At 34.3% G+C, this 12,342-nt stretch overlaps 2 protein-coding genes and 1 long non-coding RNA gene across 5 annotated transcripts in view; 2 read left to right on the forward strand and 1 right to left on the reverse strand.

Moving 5' to 3' along the window:
• The window catches only part of LOC114327300 (ER lumen protein-retaining receptor), a 129,128-nt gene that overhangs the window by 18,989 nt on the left and 97,797 nt on the right, over nt 1-12,342 (forward strand). The gene's annotated exons all lie outside the window — the stretch shown is intronic.
• LOC126880525 (uncharacterized) overlaps nt 1-12,342 on the reverse strand; it is a 77,344-nt gene that overhangs the window by 5,863 nt on the left and 59,139 nt on the right. Inside the window, exon 2 of the long non-coding RNA XR_007696625.1 lies at nt 11,620-11,641. This is a non-coding gene — a long non-coding RNA (uncharacterized LOC126880525). The remainder of the gene's footprint in view (nt 1-11,619; nt 11,642-12,342) is intronic.
• Nucleotides 1-12,342, forward strand: part of LOC114327303 (ER lumen protein-retaining receptor erd-2.2-like) — a 43,083-nt gene that overhangs the window by 2,260 nt on the left and 28,481 nt on the right. The window contains exons 2-3 of one of the 2 annotated variants that reach the window (XM_028275880.2): nt 1,522-1,775; nt 11,596-12,067. The exons of the other annotated variant lie outside the window; for it this stretch is intronic. Coding sequence (XP_028131681.1) covers nt 1,522-1,775; nt 11,596-12,003 — 662 coding nt within the window. The 3' untranslated portion in view covers nt 12,004-12,067. Of the gene's footprint in view, nt 1-1,521; nt 1,776-11,595; nt 12,068-12,342 lie in introns of those variants that run through there. 2 annotated transcript variants of the gene reach the window in all.

The raw sequence follows: 12,342 nt of genomic DNA on the forward strand, positions 1-12,342 counted from the left end.
GATACATTCTGCTATCCAAGTATTTTGTTGTTAAAGATGTTCAACATTTAATCTAAGTGTTCCATAGTAACAATATATTATTAAAAAAATCACTGTATCACTTTTCCTCTTTTGTCGATTATGTGTTTATGTGTTTTATCTAAAAATTTAAAAATTATTTTTGCTCAGCATTTTAAAACTATTCGACGTATCCTTTTCATACTTGGTAGAAAGTGCGACTACTATACATCCTACTAAATTGTGATAAACAAACGTTTCTAGCTACTACCAGAGGCGTACGACAGGGGATAGTGAATGGCTGACCCTTCTCAAATTCTACGCCACTGGACGAATTACTATTTTAGTGCATTTTTAGATTCTCCAACACTTTTTACGTAAATAACATACTCCTTATTGGTAACGATAAAGTCATTAGTTTTCGAGATATTTGAAGTTAAATATGAAACGACACAGTTATTTTGATTAATCTATGATATGATTCATATCATTAAAATTTAAAAATTATTTGTACCCAGTTTGTTAAAACTATTTGGCGTATTTTTATCATACTTGGCACAAAGTGTAACTACTGTACACCCTACTAAATTAAGATAAATAAACGTTTCTAGCTACTATCAGAGGCGTACGAGAGGGGATAGTGGCTGGTTGACCCTTCCCAAATTCTACGCCACTGACGAAATTGCTATTTTAGTGTAATTTTTTTATTTTTCAAAACTTTTTATGCAAATAATATACTCTTCATTCGTAGCGATAAAATTATTAGTTTTTGAGATATTTGAAATTAAAAATGCAGCGACACAATACATTCATCAAAATAACCGTGTCGTTTCATTTTTAACTTCAAAGATCTCGAAAACTAATGACTTTATCGTTACGAATGAAAGTATATTATTTTTATAGAAAGTATTGGAGAATCCAAAAATTGAACTAAAATAGCAATTCCGCCAGTGGCGTAGAATTTGAAAAGGGTCAACCATTCACTTTTCCCCGTCGTACGCCTCTGGTAATAGACAGAAACGTTTGTTTAACATAATTCAGTAGTTTGTATAATACCTATACTTCCTGCCAAGTATGAAAAGGACACGTCCAATAGTTTTTAAATGCTGAGCAAAAATAATTTTTTAAATTTTTAGATAAAACACCCTGTAACTCAGTAAGGAACCACATTTTATTAGGGTGTTTTAGTTTAAATCTTCGTATTTTGTGCTAATGTTTCTCCAGTTACTATATGGACAATTATTAATGAAACACCCTGTATAACACATTTTGCTTAGAATTTGTCCTTCTATCGATTTATGGCGTTAGTTTTAATAAAATAATTTTCACCCGCGTGAAGGAGTGACATTCACCTCGAGGGTAAAAACGCAAGTTAACACCATGTCACTTTTGTTCCTTGAGGTATCTTCTAACTACTCAAAGATTTTCATGAAAATCGAAGGCGGTTCGGCGAAATCGGAGGTGAAAACCTTCACTGACTGCACTATAATAGAATATGCTAATATGTGATGAACATTTTTTTAGGTATTTCCGCAAAAACGCAGTTACTGTACACTTTAGCGGTTGTTGCAGTTGGTGACATTTCCCTATTATACCTATTATTGATAGTACTTCCCTCAATTGTGGCCCTGACTTTAGTTTTTAAGATGAGAGATACTTATGAAAAGGAAGCCGACAGTTTTTGGGCAGAAATTCTACTTACAGCAGCTTTCATTTTATCCATTTTCCTTTTTCCTGATTTCTTCTCCTTCTCTGAAAAGATGGACGTCTCCTTTGGGGTAAGTTTACAGTAATAATTGACTCTAATTTGCGAACACAATATGGCAAATATTACAATTTTAAACACCAAGAACATAATATTAATAAGTTAATTAGTTCTTCAAGAAACTGTAATCTTGTAACTTTCAGTTTTCAAATTAAAATTATTGTTATCTGCACAGTGATATTAATTTGATTTAAAGTTGATTAGAACATATGAATTTATTAGCAAATTAAGGTACTAAATATACGTATCCGGTAAAGTCCGGCTCATCTAATACAGTACGTACATCTTCCCCTTCCTCTATTTATTATCCTTCCTCTTCCTAAGGATGTGGTGACGTGGTATTTGACGTATGGTTGCTATCAATTATTCTTCAAGAATTATTCTTCTCTCTCCTAGGCGTGGTGTGCTGCCTTAAACCGAGAGTATGGTATGGTATGATACATCGGGGTAGGGCCCACTTGTGAGGCCTTCAGACACTTAGCCTTTCGACGACGGGCCCATAGTATCACCGCAGTATAAAGAGGGACAGTAAAACCTTTTCTATATCAGCACTTTGATCTCAAGAAGTAATACCGGCAGTGCGCAATTGGTAATTCACCAGTAGTGGATGCGGGTTTTCCCTGTTAAAACCCGTACGATTCTACGCGACTAGCAATGCAAGAGTGGTGGTCTAGTGGCTGGGAACCTTGCAATTGGTAAGAACCTTGGAATTGAAAATTTTACTTCCAATTTTTCGGAGAGGAGTTCTACTGTCCCTCTTTATACTGTGGTATCACCCCTATTATAAGGATCATGCCATAAGAATCCTTAGCGTTTGGACCTTGTCTGACAGAATCAGCAGGGGCTACAAATCTAATCTCCACCTGCAGCCTTTAACGTCTAATTTTTCAGCAAACCTATGGCCTCACAGAAAGCCACAAGTCTCTTCAAAGGTAACTCCCTCACCTGGCTCGGCTGCATAAAGATCAATCCCATGATCTGCCACCTCTGATAGGCCAATGCTGGGCACTTGCATAGGACAAGTGAGAAGGCTCCTCCTCACCACATAGATGGCACCGTGGGCCATCCGCCAATCCAAGCAGATAAAGATGCCGCCGGGGTCTACAGTGGCATACTGACCACCAGGGAGCATCTTCTACGGTCTAGAAGAAGAAATTGAGCGGTGAGATTCTTGGATGGCCCCACTATGTGGAGACTAGCCTGTCTAAAACCTCTACAACTGGCCCAGGTGTCCTGGAGCCTCTGCAGAAGAAGCTCCTTGAGATTACACCGACCAGTACTTAACTGAAGGGCAATCCAATCATAGGTTTGGGTCCAACAGGAAGAGTTGATGAGCCCCGTCTTACCAAGTCGTCAGTTAAAATTTTAGTGGTCCAAGTTTTCATATCCATTTCTTTTAGTAGTCGCCACTTTTTATGCCACTTTACGTACGAATATGTTTCTACAATAAATTCTCTAGACTTTTCTATAGTCTGAGAATGGGAATTTGTTCTCGTGTGTTTCTTCTAGGGACAAATCCGCATTGCTTTTGGGGGATCTATGGTAAAAGTATTGATTTTAATCTCTCGTTAATTCTGTGGTACTTAGGCAAAACCCGATATGTCAAAAATTATCAATTTTCGTTTTTAATTCCAATATTATGTACATTGAGCGATGAAGAATGTGGCAATATAGCTAAACGCATCCATGTAACCAGTAGATGATAAAATTAGTTTCCGATATGTCCACTATTTCAACAACACTTTTAAACTCATCTGCTGCAAAATCACGTTTTTTGACATATCGGGTTTTGCCTCAGTACCACAGAATTATAGTAAGACAAACTTGACTCAGAAGCATCGGCAGAAGACGAATTTCATGACTAAAAAACCTGAGAGAATGGTTTGGATGGAGCTCGAAACAACTTTTTAGAGCCTCAAAAATTAAAATAGATGTGATGATTCCCAACCTCCGTAGCGGAGATGGCACCTGAAGAGGAAGAAGAACTTGACTCGCGTGAGAGATTAGGGTTATAATGCGATAGTTTCAGTCAGTTGGTGAACGTTTCTTGTAGTTGGGTATGCAATTACATCAATGATCTGGCCCTTTTCCTATGTTTCAGATTTCATTACATAGTTTGAACATTACTTCAATTTCTATGTCTCCCATTGCTTTCGTGATTCCGCATTTCCCCTTAGATTTTCTAGTTTTTAATATCTTTATTACGGTTTCTATTTCGGATTTTAAGATATGTTGTTTTTTTTTCTCATTAATTTCTCCTGGATCTTCATGATCCCTATGAAACAGCAGTGGCGGCTGGTGGGGTAAAATTTTGGGTAGGCCAAGCCAGCAAATTGCATATAGCTATGTATAATAATACATAATATGCAAATATAAATTTATTTTTATGTATAATAGTGTAGGAAACAGAGGTTGAACCTCTCAAAATGGACACAAGTCCGGTTTTATTTTTTTCTGGTATATCAAGGGGTGCTCGTTATGAAACTAAATTTTTCTTAAAAAATTTCGCCCCGGAACCCCGTTTTCATCCCTTTTAAGGGGGTAAAATTTACATTTCCCGACAGCATATGTCTATCACCCACCGTTTAGCGGGGGTGGCGCCCAATCATTGACAAATTTTTAAAAAAGATGTTTTAAAAAATATTTTTCCCTAACTGTAATGAAAATTAAGCAATTGCAAATTTTTTAATTACAGGGTGTTACATTTTAAAAAAACCCCTTTTTATACCATTTGAACCCCCTATGCTAGAGTAAAAAAACATTCAGCGGTTATCCATGTACTAGTGTTATTTACAAATTTGTATAATACACCCCCATATTTTCCCCGGAACCACCCAAAAAAAAGGAGAATTAATAGAGAAAATAATAAAAAATTGATTTTGGTCCACCACTATGATTTTAGGGTGCAACGAAAATAAAATATGCATAAGTCATAATGTGTATCAGACAGTGTGTTCTTTTATTTTCCATAAGTACGTTATCCATAAAATGAATAGGTGACGAAAAAAAAAAACAAAAACTGGAGCCTGCTAAAGCATTTCTGAGGTTTGCGGCGCCACCTGTGCCGTAACGGTTGCTTATACGAAAAAAAAGCATATGACCTTATTTGTTGAGAAAATAGTGGTTTTTAATTCTGTATAAGTTTGTTTTAAAAAATGCATAGGTAATGAGAAAATCGTCAAAACATGCTATCCAAGGGATAGGGGTAGTTTCTGCAGTTTATTTTCAAGGATAGGGGTAGTTTCCGCAGGGATGTTGCAATAATCATATATATTTGTGAAAAACGGTTTACGGGCGTTTGGCCCCCGCCGTTTCGCCCCCGAGCGTTTCGCCCCCGCCGTTTCGTCCCCAGCCGTTTCGCCCCCGAACCGTTTCGCCCCCGAACCGTTTCGCCCCCGGGATTTTATCCAACATTTTTAACTAGTTTGAGTTATACATTTACCTATTGCTAATTTTTTTGTTTGTTTTTCTTAGAAGTGCTTTGTTACACATATTTATAGTAGATAGACAGGATTAATACATAATTGTTCTCAGAAATAATTTTACATATTTTCTTACACAAAGGATTTTTGAATCAGAAAACTAATTTTGCCTTACATACAATTTACGGACCTCAAAAATGATCAATAGGTAAATGTATTACTAACATTGTATTTATAACTCAATGCAACTAGTTAAAAATGTTAGGTAAAATCCCGGGGGCGAAACGGTTCGGGGGCGAAACGGTTCGGGGGCGAAACGGCTGGGGACGAAACGGCGGGGGCGAAACGGTCGGGGGCGAAACGGCGGGGGCGAAACGTCCGTATCCCGTGAACCCTATTGATGGAACATATGTCCATATGGGTCAAAAAGCAAAAAAAAATTCAACCCCCTTTATTTATTTTTTTTGGCTACAGGGGTTGCATTAAGAAATCGCTTTTGTTGTCCATGCATGGGTATTAATAACGTGCACAAAATGATATATGAATCATTTTAATAAAGATCATGGTGTGCGAAGGATTCACACAGTACAAGAAGAAAATCACTTTCTTTATTAATTCTCCTTTTTTTTTGGGTGCTTCCAGAAAAAAAATGGGGGTGCATTATAGAAATTTGTAAATAACACTAGTACATGGATAATCGCTGAAAGTTTTTTTACTCTACATAGCATAGGCGGTTCAGATGGTATAAAAAGGGGTTTTTTTTTAATGTAACACCCCGTAATTAAAAAACGGGCAGTTCCCCTTAAATGAAACCTATACCAAAAAATCAGCCACTTACTTGTGATTAATTTCCGTAGGGTTTCTTCTTAATTTTCTTTACAGTTAGGGAAAGATATTTTTTTTAAAACATCTTTTTTAAAAATTTGTCAACTTTGGGGAGCTACCCCCAGCTAAACGGTGGGTGATAGACATATGCTGTCGGGAAATAAATGGTAGTAAATACAGTCCTCTTCATTTTACTATTAAGTAAATTTTTACTAAGTAAGACCACAAATTACCCCCTTTAAAGGGATGAAATGGGGGTTATGCGGCGAAATTTTTTAAGAAAAAGTTAGTCTTATAATATGCTTTCCTTGATATACCAGAAAAAAATAAAACCGGACTTGTGTCCATTTTGCGAGGTTCAACCTCTATTTCCCACACTATAAAAATAGGTACTTAGAAGGTAACTGTAACAGATTTACATTTAATTATATTTTTAAAACTAAATCAAGTTATGAACTAAAATATACAAATAGTTTACATATTTTATTATTTATAGAGCAGGTTTATTCTTCTCTCTTTGCTTTGTGGAAATTTGTCAGTTACAGTTCGATAATAATTGTTACAAGTAGCAACGAGGCACGGCGAAGTGGGCGAAGGCCAGTTTGAATCGGGCCTATACACCAGGCATAACACGACAATTACCCCAGGCTGTGGGTGAAAAAACGTGATATAATTCAGGAATTTTTGAAAGCTATCAGGTGTTGTAAAGAACGATGCCAGGAATAACTTCTACTAAAATGTAACCAAAAATATTGTGCGCTTTTTTTTTAATTGCGATTTTCATTTGTTAAATTTGCAATTTTTATTGATTTTTAATTTTGTAGCTTAGGATATTGATTTTAGACAAAAACTTTTTAATATAAAGTTGTAGTAAATTAAAAAACCTACAATTTGAGGTACGGTAAGTTCAATTTGGTTAAGTGGTTATTGCAAAACAGCCTGCGAAAGGTCCAAAATGGCCGTTTTTTACAATTGCATTATTTATTGTACAAATAATTTTTTTTATTTTTTAAAGCTTTACAATGAAGATCTTTGGATTACAAACATAAAAAAAAATTTAAAGCTAGATTAACGAATTTGTTGCTAAGATATTATAAATTGTTTATCCCAGGAGGTCAAATGTCGAAGGCTATAACTTTTTGAAAAAAAAATCGTAGAAAGTTGGTGAAACATCCAATCTCCTTCGAAAGAGTTATATTTTCATATTCTGATGTAAATAAATGCGTAAAACATTTTTAAACCTCTAATTTTTGGATTTGAAAATAAGAGGGCAAATTTCGTTATAAACATTTAGAGCTGAAGCGGCCCTGTACATCCTATGAGTTTTTAACTTACATATTATTGTTGCTGAAGATGAAACGAAGATTTATAAAAAAATTAAAAATTTCTACGACCAACTGAAGCCGAGATAACTTTTGGGCTTGAAAATAAGGGTGCAAATTTCGTTATAAACATTTAGAGCTGAGGCGGCCCTGTATATCCTATGAGTTTCTAACTTACAGATTATTGTTGCTAAAGATGAAACGAAGATTTATAAAAAAATTAAAATTTTCTACAACCAACTGAAGCCGAGATAATTGTTTTTTTTTTCTTAAATCATAGTGCCTTTATTTATAACAATTAAGAATTTATTTTACCGTCATTGACTAAAGAAAGACTTATATTATCTTAAAATGAAAATTATTACAAAATAGAATTACATTTAATTATTAAATTTTTTTTTTTAAATCGGTGCTTTTGCAAGCGGCCGAATTTTGCAAATCGCACGGCTCGCTTTAAAACCGCGCGCTCGGAAATTTTTTACGTAATTTGTATTAAATTTTGACAGAAAACAACTTAATAATGTTACCATTATAATATACAGTCTATTTACCACTGTATTTGTTTTTCTTGATAATCTTTTATGTGTGAAATCCAAAAAGAATAGTCACTACAAGAAGAAAAAGTTTTATATTGTATATTATAGTAAGGAGGAACATTATTATTATTATATTTATATAACAATGAAAAAATTAAAATATAGTTATATATTTCATATATATATATATATATATATATATATATATATATATATATATATATATATATATATATATATATATATATATATATGTATCATTTTTGTAATATTATTTCTTCAGAAATGATATTTCACATATAAAAGTTTATCAAGAAAAACAAATACAGTGGTAAATAGACTGTATATTCTAATGGTAATATTATGAAATTGTTTCCTCTCAAAATTTAATACAAGCTACGTAAAACTTTTTCGACCGCGCGGATTTGAAGCGAGCCGGGCGATTTGCAAAATACGGCCGCTTGCAAAAGCACCGATTTTAAAAATAATTTTTAATAATTAAATGTAATTATATTTTATAATAATTTTTATTTTAAGATAACATAAGTCTTTCTTTAGTCAATGACTGTAAAATAATTTCTTAATTGTTATAAATAAAGGCACTACGACTTAAGAAAAAAAAAAAAAAAACAATTATCTTGGCTTCAGTTGGTTGTAAAATTTTTTTATTTTTTTATAAATCTTCGTTTTGTCTTCAGCAACAACAATCAGTAAGTTAGAAACTCATAGGATGTACAGGGCCGCTTCAGCTCTAAATGTTTATAACGAAATATGCCCCCTTATTTTCAAACCCAAAAATTATCTCGGCTTCAGTTGGTCGTAGAAATTTTTTATGTTTTTATAAATCTTTGTTTCATCTTTAGCAACAATAATCTGTAAGTTAAAAACTCATAGGATGTACAGGGTCGCTTCAGCTCTAAATGTTTATAACGAAATTGGCCCCCTTATTTTCAAACCCAAAAATTAGAGGTTTAAAAATGTTTTACGCATTTATTTACATCAGAATATGAAAATATAACTCTTTAGAAGCAGATCAGATGTTTCACCAACTCTCTACGATTTTTTTTTCAAAAAGTTATAGCCTTCGACATTTGACCTCTTGGGATAAACAATTTATAATATCTAAGCAACAAATTCGTTAATCTGGCTTTACAATTTTTTTTTATGTTTGGAATTGAAAGATCTTCATTTTAAAGCTTTAAAAAATAACAAAAATTATTTGTACAATAAATAATGCAATTGTAGAAAACGGGCATTTTGGACCTTTCGCAGGCTGTTTTGCAATAACCAATTAACCAAATTAAACTTACCGTACCTCAAATTGTAGGTTTTTTAATTTACTAAAACTTTCTATTAAAAGTTTTTCTCTAAAATCAATATCCTAAGCTGCAAAATTAAAAATCTTTAAAAATTGCCAATTTAACAAATGAAAATCGCAATAGAAAAAAAAGCGCACAATATTTTTGGTTACATTTTAGTAGAACTTATTCCCGGCATCGTCCTTTACAACACCTGATAGGTTTCAAAATTTCCTGAATTATATCCTGAAATCGACCTATTTTTCACCCACAGCCTGGGGTAAATATAAAAATCGTTGTCCGGCAAGCTGCTTCACTTCGAACGCTTTTTGTACGGAGATCTTAAGGCGGGTATACATATGCGCTCTGGTCGGTGTGCGAGCCGCTCGCGCGCAGCATATTTGTTAGATTAGTACGTGTTTTCAAGTGGCACACAAACGGCTCGCACACGGCGCACCACGATCTAACTTCAGTCGTCTTTTCAACAAATGCTTTGATGGTTCCAAAAGCTTTAGTGAGTGAACTTCAATTTCGTTGAGAGTTAAATTTTCCAATTTTCCAAAATTATGTAAAAACCCAAAATTGGAATGAATGGATTCATATGCAGGAAGCCTCTGACTTACAGAGGTAATGAAGTGATCTATAATAGCGATAAAATTTTGAGTTCTAAACTTCTCTGATGTTCGCATATCTTTCGAAATTGTCACACGTATTGACTATATAATTTAAGTGATCTAAGTGCTGCCACTCCTGAATTAAGGTCAATATTTGGATCTTGAAGAATACGACTTGTGCTTTTTGTCCTCCCTAATATCCTCTCCGTTTCCAGCAAACACATTCGATTATAGGTACAAACCATTTGCAATGCTACGAGTTTTAAATTGTTGCTCATAGTCTTCTGAAATTTTGGATAATGCTCCTTTTAATCTGATTATGACCTTTAACTAGTTCTTTTGCGGCATTACGTCCATGACCATCTAGTATTATTTGCTCTTTTAGGAACAATAATATTTTTGCCACGGTCTGCATTGCTGTCGCTTAAAGACGCAGCTTTTAAACAGTCTGTTATGTTGTATCTATATGTAGAGGAACTGAAAAATACATATAGCTAAGAAATTAAAGAATGCTGTGCTATGCTATTGCATGATAACACTCAGTTGCAGCTTTTGAAACTAAATTTAGAGAGTGGGCGACACGGGGAATCCACAACTTCAAGATATTAAGGTACGTATTCATACGTAGGTGCTCTGTGCTCGGTGTAGCAGCTCCACATATTGGATACGTTGGTGCTCGCTACACGGCACTCACCCTCTTTGATTCAACCGGCTTGAGGTTTATATGTAGGGGAGCGCATGCCGTATCCATTTGAGAAGCTACACCGAACATGAAACACCCACTTATGGATATGTACCTTTTTGTTCCATAATTTCAGCCTGAACACCATTGTATTTTTCACTGATAATTGACGCATTAACGTAGGACGGTCTCATGCAGTTTTTCAAATCGATATCATGTTCTTGCAAAAATGTCATTAGAGAATTAAATATATCTTCTGCTTTAAGACCGCAATTTGGCAAAAACTTGGTAAACTTTCTACGGGAGTGAAATCTTCTATGTAACGAAATATCACTGTTAATTGATTGGTATGAACTGAATAATAATTTGACTTCTTAATCCTTGAAACTATTTCATTTAATACGTTTTGACCCATCGGATGTACAATTTCCTCACATATGGTTGATGAAAGAGAGTTGACATGTCCGCTTCCAGGATTTGAATATTTTTTTAAAATATGGTGCTTCAAAAATTGATCATATTCAGCTAATAACTGGAGTATTCCCAATTAATTTTCATTTTGTGATGAACTCGACAACTCATTTTCGCTGCGAAATGCTAAATCTCGTTTACAAATAAACTTTATAACACTAAAATTAGTCTTTGAGTTACCATTTTCCAATAATTCTTTATTTCGTCGGTCTGTTTTGCTATTTCAGTATCAATTCTTTCGTGTGCTTTAGACATTTCGTGATCCATAAGCCTACTATCTGCATGTTTCCAATCACAAAATCCTCTGTGACTAAAATGTGTACGAACACTAGATAAGAATTTACAAACGAAGCAATACACTCACCCGGTGGAAGGTGAAAAACATAACCATGAATAATTATATTATCACTCCTACGCTCCTTCATTTTATACTTGTCATACATTGTCGAGTTCCTGTATCTCCTGCCAATATCTGTTTAAATGAACCTCTTATGTTTGGGGCTTTGTGGGGCCCCCGAAATGTGGGGGCCCCGGGCAGCTGCCCAGCCTGCCTTCCCTTAAATCCGGCCCTGTTACAGGCCATGAGTCGGTCCGGGAACTGTATACTTTTTTGGTAATTTGGTAAATTTTGTTTCCGAGTTAAAATTATTTTTTATTTTTTAGATACTATCTGATTTTGGCGGTTACCTAGAATCTGTGGCCTTTATTCCTCAGCTATATATGATCTGGAACAGCAAAAAAACTACGAAACACATGAAAGTATATATCTACTTTTTATTCTTGTATAAGTTACTGAACCTATTATGGTTAATATATTTATACTGGTTCAGTTGTTGTGAATACAGAATAAGATATTCGGTAGTTGTGATTCTTAGTTTCTTAATCCTGTCCGTTGCTGTACTAACTGTACGCTCTAAAAGGATTATATTACACTGCCAAGAAGAAAAGATGGATACAAAAGCTCAAAATATCTGCGTCGTCACTTCTGGACTAGCACCACCCATTACAATTCCCAAACCTAATGCGGTTCCTGATGCCGCAGATGAAGTTATTAAGCCATCGTTGGTATAATATGTAAATTAGTTGTTTATACAATTTTGTACTTACATACTAAATAAAAGTAAAAGACTGCGAATGGTGATTTATTTTATATTTATCATGTACCTATCCTGTATCCAATCAAGTTAGTTGATATTAAATTTGTTAAATCCTTTTTTAAATAAACACTCCTAATCTCAGAAAATGGAAAATAGTGGTGGTAGTGCTATCATAATAAAAGAAACTATCAGACATCATCAATAAAAATAAGCTACAAAACAAAGATGTTTCAAGCGAATTCAGTAAGAGTTAAAACAAAATTTTTAGCTGATCGTTACTGCTGTTTACTCTCCACCAAAACATTACCTCAAA

Source organism: Diabrotica virgifera, chromosome 2, assembly GCF_917563875.1.
Source record: "Diabrotica virgifera virgifera chromosome 2, PGI_DIABVI_V3a".
Taxonomy (NCBI): Eukaryota; Metazoa; Arthropoda; class Insecta; order Coleoptera; family Chrysomelidae; genus Diabrotica; species Diabrotica virgifera.